Genomic DNA, 18,085 nt, shown 5'->3' on the forward strand with positions numbered 1-18,085 from the left:
GAAGGCCGGGATAGACAGGCCACTTACGTGATCTGCTCCTAAGAGCCATTTACAGAAAGTGTTCTTTTTTTCCCCTTTTTTTTATATATGTGAATGTCCACCTTCGTATTAAGAAGTAGGGAACCCTTTTTCTTTTTCAAGAACTGATCAGTCAAGGATGCAGCTGGTGAAAACGGGGCTCCCGAATTCCTGTCTGCTGCCCGGCGTAGGGGGAATGCGGTGCGTCGCCCGATCAAAGGACGCCATTGATCCTCTCATGTCGCCGAGATCTCACTGAAAGGATCAATAACAATCCGAAATCAATCCATCTGTGCTCGTGTGGTCACTTATCGAACAGGACAACTCCAAATGGGTTCTAATGGTAAAAATCAAGAAAAAGAGGAGAGCCGAACTGAGGGGATAGAAGCAAGGAGTAATGAATAGCACGATTAAAAAAGCTTTGCATATTAGACTCATTCATCATAAACATGACTATAAATGTAATTGCTCTTCTTATAAAACAGCTATAAATTCACAATATCGGAATTGCTGGGGGAAATTAAAGCTAAAGACCTCACTGTGCTGTGTTGTGCTGTGTTGTGCTGTGTTGCTTTTCGCTCACTTGTACGCTGCTCTGTTGTTTCCCGGCTAGGTTTGCATTTAATTAATCCCCTACACACTTTTTTCTCTTTGTGTTGTTTGTCTTGCACTGTGTGACAACACACTGTTTGCCCAAAACAAAAACTAAATGATGCCATTGTTGGTACAAAGAGCAGAATAGGAAATCAATGATGGCTGCACATTGATCAGGGAGGAGACTGCGCTGCCGTTCGATGCACCACTGTGTGGCCAGTGGGTCTAGTTTATCGTGAGTGGCAGGCAGAGATCAAAGAGGAGAAACTCTTACCATTTCTATCGAAGCTAATGGTTAATGTGGGCGACAGTCACAGAGAGATTTTCAATGGGATTGTGCCATTATAAAACGCTTCTGTGAACCAGGCATGGTGTGTCTATGGATCCCATCAGAAAGCCATTCATCTCAAAACGTGGCCAAGGCAATGACTGCTCCAAGTCGGCCAGCCCCCAAGGTGTCTCCACCCTTCCCTCCGGTTAATGCCAAACCGTTGGCATGATACGATAGCCCCGATAAGCTGGTGCCAGTGGACGTGATTATTCTTTTCTTATTTTGGGCCTATCAGCATTTCGAAAGCACTCTTAATCTTATCAGGTGTGTTAGCAGCACCGTTACTGAAAACAGTCTGCGCGACGCTACTCTCGTTCTGCCAAAGCTATCGGATAAACTCGACTAACTAACCCTATGTACACACAATCACACGCGCTTTCACTCGCTTTCGTAGTTTGACTGCGTATCGTCCGCGAGCCAACGGATATTTGCCTGACGAATGCAACACAACTATCTTGTTTTGATTAGCTCATGCCGTCAAGAATCCTCAAAGGCTTTAGTTATCCAATCAAGTAAGGTGATGTTAAGTGAAGAGGGTTTGGGGGGGGGGGGCTATTGCGGGAGGGAGGAAGGAGGGAAGGAAGGAAGGAAGGAAGGAAGGAAGGAAGGAAGGAAGGAAGGAAGGAAGGAGGAAGGAAGGAAGGAAGGAAGGAAGGAAGGAAGGAAGGAAGGAAGGAAGGAAGGAAGGAAGGAAGGAAGGAAGGAAGGGAGGGAGGGAGGGAGGGAGGGAGGGAGGGAGGGAGGAAGGAAGGAAGGAAGGAAGGAAGGAAGGAAGGAAGGAAGGAAGGAAGGAAGGAAGGAAGGAAGGAAGGAAGGAAGGAAGGAAGGAAGGAAGGAAGGAAGGGAGGGAGGGAGGGAGGGAGGGAGGGAGGGAGGCAGGGAGGGAGGGAGGGAGAAGGAAGGAAGGAAGGAAGGAAGGAAGGAAGGAAGGAAGGAAGGAAGGAAGGAAGGAAGGAAGGAAGGAAGGAAGGAAGGAAGGAAGGAAGGAAGGAAGGAGAAGGAAGGAAGGAAGGAAGGAAGGAAGGAAGGAAGGAAGGAAGGAAGGAAGGAAGGAAGGAAGGAAGGAAGGAAGGAAGGAAGGAAGGAAGGAAGGAAGGAAGGAAGGAAGGAAGGAAGGAAGGAAGGAAGGACATGCCACTCCATATAGAGGAAGTGTTCCCTACTGTGAGCTGCATGGATGAACTCTTGAGATCCAGCATAAATGATTCCAAAGCCTTTCCTTGTTAAGGGCGGTGCCCTACACATGGATACCCCCAACAGGTGTTTCACAAATGTGATGTGATTTGTATACAGCACCTAACTGCCATCGCTATGCCCACAAAAAGCTATGGGAATTCGGAACACCTTAGTCTGAACATTGCAAGCTAATGCCTTTGTTACATTGCAGGAAAATGCACAATTGCTTTGGAAGAGATGATTCGCACTGTAGCATTATGGTTAGCAGTGGCTATGTGCTGAGTGGGGAGTACTGTGTGTTTGACTATGCCAGTGAAATAGTGATTGCTTGCGCAGAACCGAATTTGGGAGAAAGCAAAGTGAGTCGAGACAACATTCATTGTCGCATCTGGGGTTTGTGAATTGTTCCAATTCCTTGTAGATCTTTGCTGAAGGTTTATGGGATTACGTATGCATGGTGCACTCTCTGATGCATGGTGCGATCAAACGTGGCAAAGGCGGCCGGCCCCTTAGTGGAGCAGGAGTCTAGGTGATGTATGCATGTGGGTTGGAATTAGTGGAAAGTGGGCCTAGTGGGCAAACCATTCAATGGGCTTCCGTCTGTTTCCAGCCAGCAGTGTATATATGTTTTGCAGCGAATGCAGTGTGAGGGTTCAAGTGGCTGCATGCTAGAATCTACGCAACTTAACCAACACACACCAAACTAAATAAGATTGGAACAGCTGTTGTGTTAGAGATAATGCAATTAAAAAAAAGTAGAGACATCAATGGAAAAAAAAAATCAAAGTCAAATAATTAAAAAAGGAGAAATGCAATCCCAAAAGAGAAGATTTTGTAGGATACCGTATACAAAAATGATCTTAAATAGAGCACACTTTTCTTATCTGAACTTTTACTATTTATATTGATGAAAACTAACAAATAAAAGCTTAGTGCACTCATTATGCACTCATATTCTTAGTGTGGATGAGGGGGCGCTTTGCGCAGTTCTTCAGTTCTTTTAAACACCACTCTAAGAAATGATAGCGGCAACTAGCCGGAAATTCACTTCTGCAGTTTGCTTACGACTTACTTTCTCTAGGAAATATTTCTAGACCTAACAGGGTGCATTTCGAACGCTGACCTCCCCACTCACCCCGCCTCTTGACTGGGCAACTCTGATAACACGGTGCACGGCCACGGCACCCACTTGAACCCAACCGCTACTCCTGTTTGGAGGAGAAAACGAGCCATGCCCGAGATTGGCTGGAGAACAATGAGATGAATTAAGCCGAGTGTGGGGTGCAGGGCCATTCAGCCAATTGTTGCTCCTCCATCTGTGACATTGTGTAGCGGGGATGGATGGGACAGGTGCAATTCATCCTAATGTAGAGCCATGGCTGAGCCGCTCGCCCACATTTGAAAATGGCTGCCCTTGCTGTTGAATAATGCGGCACATACCAGGCTTTATTCAGTTATCGGGGAGCCTTGCTTAACCCCTTTTTATAGCTCGTGGGCACAGTTGGTTCGATTCATGGCATTTCATGCCACTTTGCAGCATCAGATCTGTCCCGCTAGGTTACCCGCTGCTCTGAGAACATGGCCAATGACTATTAGAAAAATGAACACATTCATACACTTAAAATTCAATAAAAAAGCTATGTTGATGTAGCGTGCCCATTTTAGGAAGTCCTCTTTAATTTTGGAAAACAATACCTCTAACAGTCCTAGGGCCTGAATTACAAAAAAATGTTTTAACATAATTTTGCAAATCAGACAGCTAGTGTTTTCCGTGGCCCATTACGCCTGGGGGGAAATATATGTGTTTTGAAGATGTTCTCTTTTTGAGTTCTGTGGTTGGGCCGCTGCTTGTTCTTTACATGCCGAGCCCGGTAGTGTAAATTGTTTGATTTGAAAATACTGACAAAACATGGCGTGGGTCAAACATTTTTAAAAAGGTGGCTGTGCAAAAAATATCAATGGGCCAGTGATTTAAGATCACAGGAAGTCCTTGCAAGTGAGAAAAGGAAGAACTCAGAACTTATGTAAGGCAATACAATTTAGAGTTAAGGGGTCCATTTTTTTATATGAGGAAGCCAGCCATAAAATATACAGTTGCCACGCAAGGGGTCGCAGCATTTTAGCATTCTGACTTTGTGGCTGTTTCAATATGTGTCCGTGTTGACGGTGACCTGCACACGTGCATCACAATAGGCTTTCTGAACAACTATTCATACCCAATCAAGGGGAAAAAAAAACAGTCCACCATAAATTGTAAAAAAAAGTGGTCTTGACATTAGTATGACTTGTCTTAGTAGTTCCCGCTGGGTCACAGAGTCCAAAAGGAGAGTGGGTCTTGTGCGGCTATTTTAGCTGTGCTACTAATAAATTACTTATCTAATAGTTTACCACATAGGTGAGATATTGCGATCCGCGCTGTACTGGCAGAGTAAACTGAGGGTCACAAGACTGTAAGAACTTAATACTGTTCTGGGAGAAATTCCAATATATTATGAACTTCACTATAGGCCTGTTCTTGTTGGATCCGTTTTGAGGACCTGCAAAGCACTGAGGGCCAGGTGATCCACCTAACATTCTAAATAGTCTGGGGGTTGCTAGCCAGTTGCTCCAGCAGATTCAGTCAACAGAAAGATGCTAATGTTTAGAAGATAATAAGAGAATGTATGTAGATACAGATCGGTTCATTTCCAGAAAGGGTACCGCGTGGATCCTATACATTTTCGCATTTGACGTACTTGTCAAATATATGGATCATGCTTGGTAGGGGTGCGGGTGTGGAAGCAGCCTCATGAAATCCGATGCCTCCTATAAATGATTAAAAAAATACACAATTAATAGTTCAAAATGTAGCGTGTGCTCACGAGTAAAAAAAAAAAAAAAAGCTATAGAATGTGGGTTGGACAAGAGTACTCCAATGGACTGAAGGGACGAAAAACCACTACAAACGTTCATTGAAGACTTTTGCGCTACATAGCGGTAAAGTACTCAAAATATCAACTGGAATTGCTTTCCGAAAGCTAAATAAAACGTGCATACATTATGATGCTGAAAGTGAGTTCATGTGAAACTGATCTAAGCACTAGAGAAATTAGGGGTAAGGTTTCTAATGTGAGTGATCCTATTGGAAACAATTTACCATTGGGGGGATCACCCACCACACGAAGCTATGTTAGAATAAAATGATCCTTCTGTAGTCCATCTAAGGGTGCAGAATTGTGCTTTTGTGGAGACTTGGAAAACAATCCTATTTCACAATCAGTTGACTCTTTTCTCAGGTTTAATAGTTGGGTTATGACCTTAAGGAAAAAAATACTCTCTCCGGTTGTCGATAACCTCATGTTAATATGCACTGACAAGGAAGCCTATTTCCACGATGCATGACACCTTTAACGTGCTTTTGCCTTGAGTCATATGATAAAAATGTGCAAATGTGGACAGTTATTTGTTGTATCGCTGCACTTGAACCAGACTTTTTGCATATTACTGTTGAGTCAAATGGTATTTGATCTCAAACAGGACATGATATGACGATACAAATAACAAGACATACCATCAGATAAATGACATGGCATCTCTCAAGTTCAATGTACCCCAACCACACCGACATCACCCCTGGAGTAGGCATGCTGCAAATTTCATCCAGCTTTGTTAGCTTGCTAAAATGTGAACATCTCTGAACCGGCCTCTTAATTAGTATCCATTTTGAGGCACCTTTGAAACTGGTACCGGCAACGATTCAAAGAGGCGGAGCATATGGTTGACAGGAACCCTTCATTCTCGGCACACGCACGCACGCTGCTCTTCTGAGCCGCTCTCGTTACATGTTGTGTGACAGCTTGACCAGTTGTTTGTGGGTATGGTGTGTGATCAAGCAGAGGCAAATCGACACATATGGGATAGTTCTGGCCGCCCTGTGGCATGGCTAATATTAATCTACTTTCTTTGGCTAGGTAAGTGCTGCCAAAACACATTACTTGTGGTGTGTGGGTCCAATCAAAGGGATGAAAGCAAAATGTTACATTTTGCCCGACTGGAAGAATGCAGCACTAGGTAACGGAGGAGCTGAATGTCCGGGGAACGACACCACTGGATCTACCACCTCAAGGCAAGTCACAGAATCATGTCCTCTTTCGTCTCCTGGAACTATGTGAATGTTGTCTACCCTTTTATTTCAGGGCACTTGGTAGCATGACATAAATAACAGACATGAACTTGACATGTATCAAAATTAAAATTTGTTTTGAATAGTGACCTCACACATGCCCACTTCAGGGTAGACTTTAACCCACCATTAAAAAAATTGTCCTGCGCTTAGGGGCCGGAATCCGGCATGAAGCATGATATAAGAACCCCATTTGTTTCATATGTATTCTGATGAGAACCCCTCTTAAAGCTTCAGCTTTACACACTGACTAACAGATGGAGGGTAACAAAGAGTTTGCAACGGCACGTAAAATGCCAAAGCATGAACAGTAGAATTAAATATGTTGTGAATGAGAATACAAATTGGAGCGATTGCTATTCTTTGAAGAATCTGGACACCAACCGCAAGACTGCCCGAGAGGGAAAGGACACCTTGCTGGTGCCCCCGTAGCTTTCCATCGGCACGTGCAAGTCTACGGTCTTTATTCAATATTCCGCATCTATTACAAGCAGAGGCGTGACATTGGACACCGTGTCTCTATGGCATGTGCCATGAATCAGTGTCTTCCTGTGGGTCCCTGCGATAGGACCCATCAGTAAAATACGAGATACTTTGCACGTGGGCATGACTGCATGGAGAAGTTTAATTCTCACTGTGGTGCTCAATGCCATTGAGGAGTTAGTCCCATGCGGGGTTCGAGTGCACATGCAGAAAGAAGTCCTTTTGACGAACAGGCGCCCTCCTATCTGATCAGCAGGACAAGTACTGTTTCATTCAGTGGCCAGAAAAGCTGTGACCGACAATGGTCTCTCGCCTGAACACATCTGGAAATAAATATGCACTTGGGCTACGTAGCGAGCGGCTGGGAGTATATGATGCATTATGAGCACGCATATAAATACCTTTAACATTAACATTAGCATTAATGAATATCCCCAAGATGTACCAACAGATATAAAGGAACTGACACATCTTTAAAAGTGTGTGTTGCATCTGCATGTGTAAATATGGATATGTTTGTGGATTGCGATCACCCATAACGCATGTGTACTAACGGGCAATATTTGAAAACAGCAATGGATAGATACATAATCACAGTGTGGTTTACGAAATAAATTCATCTGACAAACAATGCAAATGGTATGAAAAAAACACATATGTAGGTAGGGCCATGTTCATTTGGCAGCGGAATGTAAGGGGTATGCACCACGAATTATCCATGTCCATCTTTAAAACAGACACACAAGCGTGCCTGCAAGCGTCCCAGTATGGCACTAAATCACTATGTTATTTGAAATTGTTCATTGATTCGCATTCCCATATATACATATATATATATATATGTGTGTGTATATGTCTAATTATGGCTCTCTATATGTGGATATATGTCGACAGGGAATTTTCAGCTAATGCAGAAATGTAAGTTAAGTACACATATAAAACGTGCATGCCATTGTTTTTTTTTTGTGTTTTTACAAAAAAAGCAATGAGAACAAATGTATATTCTCATGTATATACATGAAGAACCATTGAAATATATATATATATATTTATATATATATTTATATTAATAAATATATGTGTGTGTGTGTGTATATCTCAACATAGCTAGGAGTAAAGATATAGATATGTTGATAGATGGGTAAAGGCGGCGATGTAGTCGTGTACCACCCAAGGCCGCGAGCACAAGCAGATGTAATAAGTGGGATGTCAAGCTACAGAGTCTGTCGGTGTCATCTCTGCGCGATCAAACATACACATAAAATATGATTGGAGGCTGAGAGCCCAGATATTTCACTGTCAGGCCCTGTCGAGCCGTGCTATTCATTTCTCTCTCATGCGCTTTAGGACAATGACAATTTAATATAAGGCCAGTGGATGTAAAAAAATAAAATTGAAAAAACTCTACACGCGGAGCAAGTGTAATCACACATGTTCTCCAGAGAGCGCCCATGAGCTCTTGTAGCACGTCCTAATGGTATTGTGTCTGTCCTGTCCAGTGGAAGATTCATGGCAGATCCCTCCAGTCTTCTGACGAAAACTTTGGAAGGAATTCTTTGTGAGTGAATTATTAGTAAACAAAAGGACGTGCAAATCTCGTGAGAATAGCTGCTTATGTATTGGCTTTGATTGAAAAAACACATTGAAGTATAATAATAAACGTGATTCTTATTTGCCCTTGCACATTCACCACAAGCATACAGCTGAGAAATTGTGTTTTCATGTAATATTATGTCATTGGTTTGTTTCGATCGAACTGGAAAGGGGGAGGGCGATGATGACCTTTGACCCCAGAGTTCAATCAAACCTTAGACCATGTCTCTTAACTGACAGCACTGTGCCGTCATACAGGTATATTTGTCTATATATGGATGTCACGCAGCGATACCCCGTCTACCACATGCACGGATTCAGAGGCATGCACCAACATGCATCGAAAGATGCACAATTCAAATATCTCACTCCCTCAGAAAGGAACACACAGTTAAAAGTAGAGTAGTGTAGATTGTGAATGATCATGGACTGTTAACTTAACAATTGTTATAAAATTGTACTTAATCATGCCTTTTGCACACTACCCAAATTTGTCACTATACGATGCCGGTCGCGGTCACTGTATCATTTTCAGGTTTGTTATCGTCTCAATTGTGAATGTGATGGTTACACAATTGGAAATGAGAATTTGGGCCCCTCCCAAAAATCTATTTTGGAATCAAATTGAAGAAACGGTGATTTCATTTTAAAAGTTGACTTAAGAATAGTGTCATTATATATATGGAGCATCATTCAAATCAAGATCATTTTTTGCAATTGAGAAACAACATTTTTCAAATTACAAAAGTGCAGTTGACACTCCTAATGTCATGCTTTTTCAGTGTCCAACTGAACAGATAATAAACAATAATAGTATTTTCGTGTTTCCAATTTTTCATTTGTTCTCAATTGGTTAATTGTGCTGTTAGGAATTGACACCAGAGACGAACATTGACCAAAAAAGCCAACCAGAAACATGATTCCTTAGTCTCATGAAACATCCATAATACACCCCGAAAGACGTGATGAGTGCAAGAATGATTATCTATTCAGCAAAACGAATGGCTATCCACCAGGGCTTTGCTAATAACATGGGTCAATTACCAAAGCAGCACACCGGGCTCAGAAAATGAAAGAGCCCTGCCACAAACCCTTGCACAGGGGCAGGCAGCGCTAACGCATAGGCCCTCCCGGCCGCACACTCATTACATGGACAGTGTCCGTCGTCCCATTCAGCCCCATGCAATTTCTAAGACATCTGAAGTTTCAGAGAGGGGAGCCCGTCATGCAGATACATGCAATCAAGAAAAGCATCCCAATTACTTGCAGAATATGCAGAAAACAACGCAAGACTATGTAGATTTGTAATAATTTCAGTAGCCCTGTCCAAGTAAGTATACTGTATTCATGTATGTCTCCATGCTTCCAAAAGTCCCCTTTTTATGTCAATATGTTACTCTGGCACTACCTGGCTCGCCTACACCAACAGAATCATTGCAGCTATGTCAAGGCACTCTGAGAACGGCTTGGGACACTTCTGGTAGATCTGTCCGGCCAACCAACCAAATAACCAAAAACTACAAATTTGTATGTAGATACTCTTGGATCGGTGTGCGGGAATAAATTCAGTGAATCAATAGCACCAGTTGTTATTCGCTGTTACACAACTACAGTTTTTTGCGCACCTTTTCCCCTATCATGCCACATTGGCACCCAGAGGTGGAGGTTTTGACTCTGTCCACATTCAAAAGTCTGGCTGTTACCAGCAGCGTTTATAGGGTTGCCTTGTCAAAATTCCCCATAACACCCTGATGCTATCCTGCATGACATCTGAGAAAGAAAAGAGACACTTGTTTGAAATGAATAAACTTTGAACCGAGGCCAATGTAGGGAAGGATAACGTTCTTGGAGTTCTGGACGAGGAGGGGGCGTTACGCATCTCAGACACGAATACAATGCTCTTGCCTTATACATCATTCTTTTTTGGGTAAACAGTGTTTTTTGGCTAGGCCTTGCCACCAAGAAGAGCTTTACATTTTTTCTAAACTTCGCAATGTAGTTTTTACACCCACTATGCTGTGCTTTCTGTCTACCCATTTTCTGACCTAGTACGAAAGAAATCAAACCATTACAAGCGTTCATTTAGTAATCTTTGGGTTGTCTTGTTTAGCGTTCACGAAAACCCAAAAAGGAAAAACCAAAAAGCAAACTATTTTCAGACTTGAATTTGTGGAAAGAAAATTGATCTTTCCATGGGAGTTTTAAGATGATCAAATTTAAAGGATCAACGCCTCCCCACCCGGGCCCCAACTCGTTGCCTTTTGTTGGAATGTTTCCTATGCCTTTCCTTGACGTGACAGTTGTGACAACTGTTAAAACAGTCAGGGAAAATGTGGGCTGCGCTCTAATCCCTTAGCCAACGCTACATTTTAATCAGAGGCCGAAGGAGCTTTCACGTGATGAGCGCAGTGTTTCATTTCGAATGATTGGATTGACGCATTTGTCAAAGTGGACAGATCCATTCTTTTTTTCCGCCCTTGCATCTGTTGTGTTGTTAACTGTCATTTCAAGTCAGGGGGGCACATGGGCCGAGCCGGCATTGAGTTATTGCATTCTTCAACACGCTCTGCCGTACATTCAAAGCATACCTAGGGACGGCGGGACAGATGCTTAGGGCCTCCACCACCGCCTGTCAATTTTTAGCACGTCGCCCCCCTTTGTGTTGCCCTGTACAGTGGCGACAAGAAAGAAGTTCCATTCGCTCCCTTCGCCTCCACGGCTAGGTTTTGTTTTTATGTTGGTCAATCTATACGCCATGCATATTCATATCACAGCGGCACGCCGCTGATTAATAATTTCTCTGGCAGCAACTTGGACGAAGAACTCTGCGGGCTTTTTTCAATTCATTGAAGCCGACTCGCCAATCTCTTGCCTGTTGTTAGTTGGTCATTCTGACCGTGCACGGAACCACAGATCCATACAAGCAGCGAGGCATTAAGGCCGCCTTCGCAGACATGCTCAGGCTGAGCTGAACAGAGAATTAGCCGGAATCCAGGGCCGCGACCAAAATGGCATGCGCCCTGATTTCATTTAAATGCATCTCCTTTAAGAGGCTTATGGCAACTAATCACGCAAATTAGCTTGCGTAGGGGTTCAGTGTGGGGCCTCGGGAAAGCCTCTTTTTTGGTAAAAAGCAACTATGGATCGTCTCAGGCTGGCCTCAATCTGTGTTCTTGGCTAACTTCCTCTATAGGGCTGCATTGCAAAGTTATCACGTAAAATAAAGCCACACACAGCCGCACTACAACTCACATGCCTAAGTTACCTACAGACTCCATCTTGATTTTGAAAGCTCCCCTCCGCCTCTTTAATGTCCAGACTTGAATTCTGCAAAGGCCAATCGGATCTTTGCAAGTTCTTGAGGCGAGGCCTCTCGCTCTGCGGATGAACTATTAAAGGCATGCCTGCTGCCATACCCCCAGTGGAAAGAGGCAGGGGGCGCGCATTTGTATCTTTGTAGGCACTGCCAGCCCACACTTGTCCCCAACCTTTCTGCACATAAAGGATACACAGCAGTGTCTACTATGCCATGTCGGTGTTGCACACCTGCAGTTACTGTCATGAGTGCCGCAAACCACAGCAAAAGTACTGGCGCCACGTGAAAGCAGATACATGTGGGCTAGTGAATACACGAAGCCAGAGAACGTACTGCATGCAATCTCGCCTTCCCTGCTCGAGCACACGGCGTCATCCTCGACAAGCTGTTGAAACATTACTTAGCCCTTCTTTGGCAATACTATTAGCGCCTAGAAGCAGGTGAAATGCCCACTCTCTACTCTCAAGCGTACCCTAAAAACTGGGCAATTATGTGCCTGTGTGCTATCGCATGTTTGCTTATGTTGTTGTTTGTAAAGCGCACACAACGACCTGGCTCAGCCCGAGGCGCTTCAGACGAATCAAGCAGAGCCCCGCGCGGATCACAACAAAATAAGGCAAAAGTGCAAGCACATACCCCCTTCTCAGCAACATCTAAGTGCACCTCTAAGTATCTATCGGTCACCGCCTTGCTGGTACTGACTGTCTCATGGGTGAACAGTGTCTGGGGCATGTGGCAGCATGGAATAACACGCCTAGCGTGCCTTTTCTCCAAGAGTTGACTTGACAGCGCAATGCCCGGGTCCTTCCACAAACCTGCCCCCACCCCAGCATGGAGTGTTCTTTTAACAAAGCGCTTCCGCTCCCTTTCTCTGGGCAACTTTCCGGAGGGTTGTGCATTCTTGCCTTGCCTTCCCCCACTCCCCCTGGTCACTCATTGACAGCTCTGCCAGCTGACTGCTAGTTAATATTCCGGTGCCTTGCCGGGGAGCCGTTCCCCTGCAGATGGATTAGAGCTGCTGGCGATTAAGGCTCGCCTGCGAACACTTTGTTAGAATGAATGCCAGGGCGCTGGGGGTGAGTGGCAGGCTACGAGACGCCCTCCCCGCTTCCCACCTCGCATTTTATCGCAGCTTTTCCGTAGGACGAGGCGCATTTCAGCATTGCCCGGAGCATTTCTGCCAGCTTTCTATTCTTAGCACCTGGGTAAGAAGCGGGTGCCACACAGCTGCTTCCCCGGCAGTGCCAGGGCAGGGGCTCCAAGGTGGGCACAGTCACCGAGCCATGTTTCCATTCCCTGCATTTGGCAGACCAGCCCCGCGCAGGCAGACACCCACCCCAACACAATAGCTGCAAGCAGCCTCCCATGCAAGCAGACACACATGCACAAAACGTTACCTGCAACGGGGCACACGCGCAAAGGCTGAGAAGCAAAGCGGGGTACCTACTCTTCTTCGTAGTGCAGGGAAAACGATTCAGGGAGGCAAAGTTCTACCGAATCCATGTGTTCCCGGCCACCATAATGTGTGCGCCCGGCGGTAAATCAGGGCTTCCGTGACAGAGCACTGGCGCTATTAACAGGCAGGTCCTCCCGGTGACAAGCCTGTGGGCACGGCCAGTTGGGACCAAAAGCTCACACACTCTCCTAATCAAGGACTTAAAGCCCCGATTGCAGCTTATGAATATGAAGTAGGGCTTTACATATGCAGTCCCCCCGGCCCGGTCGGCCGCCCGATTGGAGGGCGGGCTGGCCAATCAGGGGCGAGGAGGAGACAGGCGACATGGCTTGTGCAAGGCAGGCAGGTACAAAGTGAGGACAGGAGCTGGAGCGCGGGGCGCTGAGAAGGGGGCGGGGGCTAGGGTAGACGATGGGGGCGGGGTGGGGGGGAAGCACGCTGTAAATGCCACAAGCATGCTCGTAGTGCTGCAGGACAAAGGGAATGCAGCCAGCTTGCCCCCCGTGTGTGCCCGGTGTCTGGTAAGAGTAAACACATCCCGCCAGGAGGAACATATGCAGCTTTTAAATCCATGTTTCAGAGGAGCTCGACATAAGGTATAGAATTCTGTGCGTGCTGTCTGTGTGCACGAGTGCGTGTGTGAGTGCGTGCGTGTTTCCCGAGCTTTCTTTTATGAAAGTTGCATTCGCCATTGCCATTTCTATTTCGTGTTGATTTTTTGTAGACGGCATGTCAATCACAGCTATACAGTAAGACTCTTTTATGTGGCGTTTAATATTGACTTCACATGCTTCTAAGCACTGTAATACGTGCAATAGCATGTATTATTAATATAATGCTTTCACCAAAGCATAGATACACATACACAAACACACACAATTATTAAAACCTGTCCGTAATTGGTACTCTTTTAACAACCTGGGAAGGATGAAAACATGAGTCTGTACTTCACACACTCACCTCGGCAGTGAGTGTTTATCCTGCTGAGCTATTTTAGGGGTTAACCAATGACACCACAACCCCCTTCCATAGAATTATCTGATGTCTCACTCTCAAACTTAAGTGAAGAAGTCTGATTGAAACTTTGCCTGAGAATTGGGGAGAGAATGATGGGGTCTTCTCTAGTGGGCAAGTGGCACCCCGTGGAAGCAAGAGACTGGCGTTCCTGGCTCCAGGTGCCCAATTGGCCAAACACTGTGCTCCTGGCCAGTTAACTGTATCTGTCTGCACCTCAGCCCTTGTTTGTCAAATCCGGATGTGTTTAGAAACCAACTAACCTCACATGTAAAGGCTTTGATACATTGTGAATGTATGTGAACATCCCAGCCCGCGCGAATAGACCTTGCATCATTTGGCAGTTGACCTGTGTGTTTATTGAGATGCTTTTGGGCCGCAGCCCTATCACCTTACGGCTACGTCATTGCTCATTAGCATATCCCCTAGTCTATAGGTGTGCTATTGCAAGATTTCGGCACTTAAACACACATGCATGTCAATCTTTTGGTAGATACACATACATGGGGTTGCTCGTTTCTCACACCCCATGAAGTGCCTAGAAACACATATTTATTTTACGCTAGAAAGATGAAATGTCACTGCCTTGCTCAGTATATTTGTTGTTATTTTGGCAGCTGGCAGATCACATCTGGCTGCTGTCTGCTATGCCAAGCAATGCATGTTTATGTTTATGTTTTCCATTTATATAGTGCACCAGGTACCCTGGGGCATAAGGGCACTGCATGGCAGCGAGTCACTCACAGAAGGCCAGGAATTCAAATTCCACATTTTGTCTGGGCATCTTCACCTCTGCACTCTATGACTTGCCCTATCGTAGTTATTATGAGAATTGCCCCTAATTGTGCACTTCTGAAAACATATTGATATTCAATGTAGTTTAACGTTCACATACGTGTTAGCAGGAAATGCTTGAATGCCTTGGGGATATGTTTTCTTCAAATTGCATACAAAGTTAATACATGTATGACAGTAATATGTGCAGTCTTGTTGCACGCTCATTGGGCACTCCACTGGGTGTAGTCCAAAAGCTCGACATGGGATCCTAAACGTAGCGGCTACATTCAAGCGCCTCTCGGGCCAGCTTTTACACATGATCTTAGCATGCCCCCATGACCAACCCGCGTCACAAAAGGAAACACCTTTTTGAGGAAGCTGACATCTAAACACTGCAGCTAAACACTGATCATGCAAGAGAGTTGGAGAGACACAAACCTGCAAGAACCCTGAACATATAGAAACTGCAACAAAAAACCCATTGAGTGATAAGAACAAAATGTCCTGTCACTGACAAAAAAGCAAAACCCTAAAAACAAGACATCTATAGCAAACACGAATCCACTTACTTTGAAACATAATTGTTATTTTTAAATCAAAACATTGTGGTGTTTTGTGGTGCAAATCTCGTGTGGTTAAAGTTGCTGTGAGTGATGTCTTAATGAGCTGTTGCATGACTCTACACACATCGGTACACCCTTCAGAGGCACCATAACCAAACACCAAGCTAAGGCAACAATTACATCCTTGCATGTTCAGCACAGAAGTAGATACAACATTTCTGCACTGACAACCAATCACTAAGCTAAGGCAGGAAACTGAACCTTCACACCCCCGACATGAAACTGGATACAGTCTTGCAACACTGACAGCCAATCGCCACGCTAAGGCAACAACTGAAACCTCACAAATTCAGCACAGTATAAGATACAAGCTTACCACACTGACAGGAGCAGGAGCCAGACAGTCAATCGCAAGTTCCTTATTTTCTGGAGCAATGCGAGCCCATCAATTGCACTAATTGACTGGTCTCACCCGCGAAGGCTTCGGAAAGATTGTTTTCCGCTTCGCATCATCTCAGCGTACACCAAAGTGGCTTCATTCTAATGGGCACATAAAGCTGAATAATGAAGAGGTGTGAATGCCACCTCTTTGAACCTGCCCCTTCCTCTAACACAAGAGTGCACGTCCTACAAATTGAAATCTTTGGAAGCATGATGGTGCCTGCATGAGCATTCAGCGGTGGGGAGCCAGTGCCATGTGGATGTGCCCAGGGCCTGCAGAGAACCTGTCCGGCATGAACTAAGCAGCTCCGACAGGGATATGCGCCACAATCAGCTGGCGGGATCCTCCGCGTCTTCCGTCTTGAAAAGGATTGTCAAATTGCCAGATGCTGAGGGCCACCCTACACTGTCACATTCGAACCATGCAATTAAGATGCAAATGTGGCTGTGAGATCGGGGACAAGAAATAGAACCGAGCTCGCTACTGATAACAACCGGTCTCTCTTAACGGAACGGGCTCTCAAATGCTCTCCAACGCACAATTGTTTTTTTGAGGCTCTGCTTTGAGTGGCGATTAAATAATAAAAGGTGCCGTTTGATGCTACATTTCCACCAGATCTCTTATTAGTACTACAAAGATATGATCTGTCGACAGTCATAATAATATTTATTTTTAACTGTAAAGAATGTAAAATAGTCTGAGTCACAGGAACCTTGTTAATTTTCCCAGTCAAGTGGCGTAAAAGTTTTCTTGTGTTTCCGTAAGCATCTGCACCAGGGTACTGATGCCAATCAGGCACACACAGTTTGCAGTGGCATGAAATGAGAGGACAGCACCCCACCCAGTACCTAAGGGGATGTCGTGTCTGGCAATCCAGCCTCTGCTTTGTCATCAATCCAGCTCTGTCGGGTCTGTATTAACTCTGGGAGGTCGGAATTGGCCGCAAGGAGGCAGAGTGGTGCTGTGCACCTCCACTCAACCAAATGAATGAATGAGTGAGTCACGGCAGGCCAAGGATTAGTAGTGTCCATATGGACTCGGGAAAACGTCGAATCAGCATATTTTCATACAGTGCTGTCAACAGCATATGTCATAAGAGTTTACTCACTGTATTCAGAGCTTGCCTTATATACGCATGTACCGAAAAATACAAACGGAAAAGCTGTTCACTCTGCATAATATCCTGGACAAAGACACTGCTGTGCACATTTCCTTAATAAACACTCTATATGAACACTCACTTATTTTTTATCAGCGACCGCTGATAACATGGGTTTCTTATTTCCTATAAGTACTCATTCATTTGCCTAGACCTCCACTTTCATCTCGAAGATACCCTGCAAACTTTCCATCCCCTATATAGCCCACGTTCACTGAAACCTGTTTTCTCTCACCAGAGACTGGCACACACATGGTAGATGTGTCCCTTGGCTGGCAACAGGGTCAGCTGCACTGTGCCAGTGGTTGGGGTTTCTAAAGCAGGACGCCTTGGGCACTCTGCTGAAATGTGCACTTCCCTGGCACTTGTCTATAACAAGGAGTCTGGACATAAGATACAGACTGACTTAAGGACCGATTCCCATTGGGGCAGCTGCAGGAGGTGTGCAGAGTGTAGGGTGGACAGGGGGAGATATTTCATAAGAAATGCACCCCCTCCTCACATACGTGTTTCGCATTTTTATTAGTTTACATTATTCCTTTGAGCTCATTAGAATACTTCCATCTTATGTTAAGACTTCTGTAGATAAGTGATTTTGATAACATTTTGCAATATAAAATGTGTATCAAAAATCAAAACTTGAGACATAGAAGCATATCCTTACATATTTTCCAAAGCCTATATGAAACACATTTGAATCAGCGTGTTTATATTTTGGTGTGTGTGGAAAGTGAAATGTTTTGGATAAGGTGTTTAACTGGATACGCAACTCCAATGGCATTAGCTGTTATTAGATTCTTTAAGGACCTGGGTTTAACAAAAAATGATTTCAATAATTGAATTCTAATAATCGAATGTTTCTCCTTTTGAGTAGGGAGCTTTAGATTAATATTAGTAAACAACAGTTGAATTGTTTTCTCATTTTATCTTTTCGATAGGAAGTGTTTTTTATGATTGGGTTTTTTTAAAAAAGCTTTGTATGTATTGTTATTTTATGCATG

General features: G+C 44.5%; 1 protein-coding gene and 1 long non-coding RNA gene across 5 annotated transcripts in view; one reads left to right on the top strand and one right to left on the bottom strand.

The window, feature by feature from the left end:
* Window positions 1-13,435, bottom strand: part of ESRRG (estrogen related receptor gamma) — a 283,470-nt gene extending 270,035 nt beyond the window's left edge. Inside the window, exon 1 of one of the 4 annotated variants that reach the window (XM_069608574.1) lies at window positions 13,121-13,435. Coding sequence is in view for 2 of the 4 variants with exons in the window: in XM_069608573.1 (XP_069464674.1) it covers window positions 13,121-13,176 (56 nt within the window). In the remaining 2 variants the exon portion in view is untranslated. Of the gene's footprint in view, window positions 1-13,116 lie in introns of all 4 variants that reach the window. The other 3 variants (XM_069608576.1, XM_069608573.1, XM_069608575.1) reach the window with 3 other exon arrangements.
* Window positions 13,436-13,568: 133 nt separating this feature from the next.
* Window positions 13,569-18,085, top strand: part of LOC138468144 (uncharacterized) — a 67,163-nt gene continuing 62,646 nt past the window's right edge. Inside the window, exon 1 of the long non-coding RNA XR_011268211.1 lies at window positions 13,569-13,725. This is a non-coding gene — a long non-coding RNA (uncharacterized lncRNA). The remainder of the gene's footprint in view (window positions 13,726-18,085) is intronic.

The sequence above is a fragment of the Ambystoma mexicanum genome, chromosome 4q, assembly GCF_040938575.1.
Source record: "Ambystoma mexicanum isolate Mex_15411 chromosome 4q, UKY_AmexF1_1, whole genome shotgun sequence".
Taxonomy (NCBI): domain Eukaryota; kingdom Metazoa; phylum Chordata; class Amphibia; order Caudata; family Ambystomatidae; genus Ambystoma; species Ambystoma mexicanum.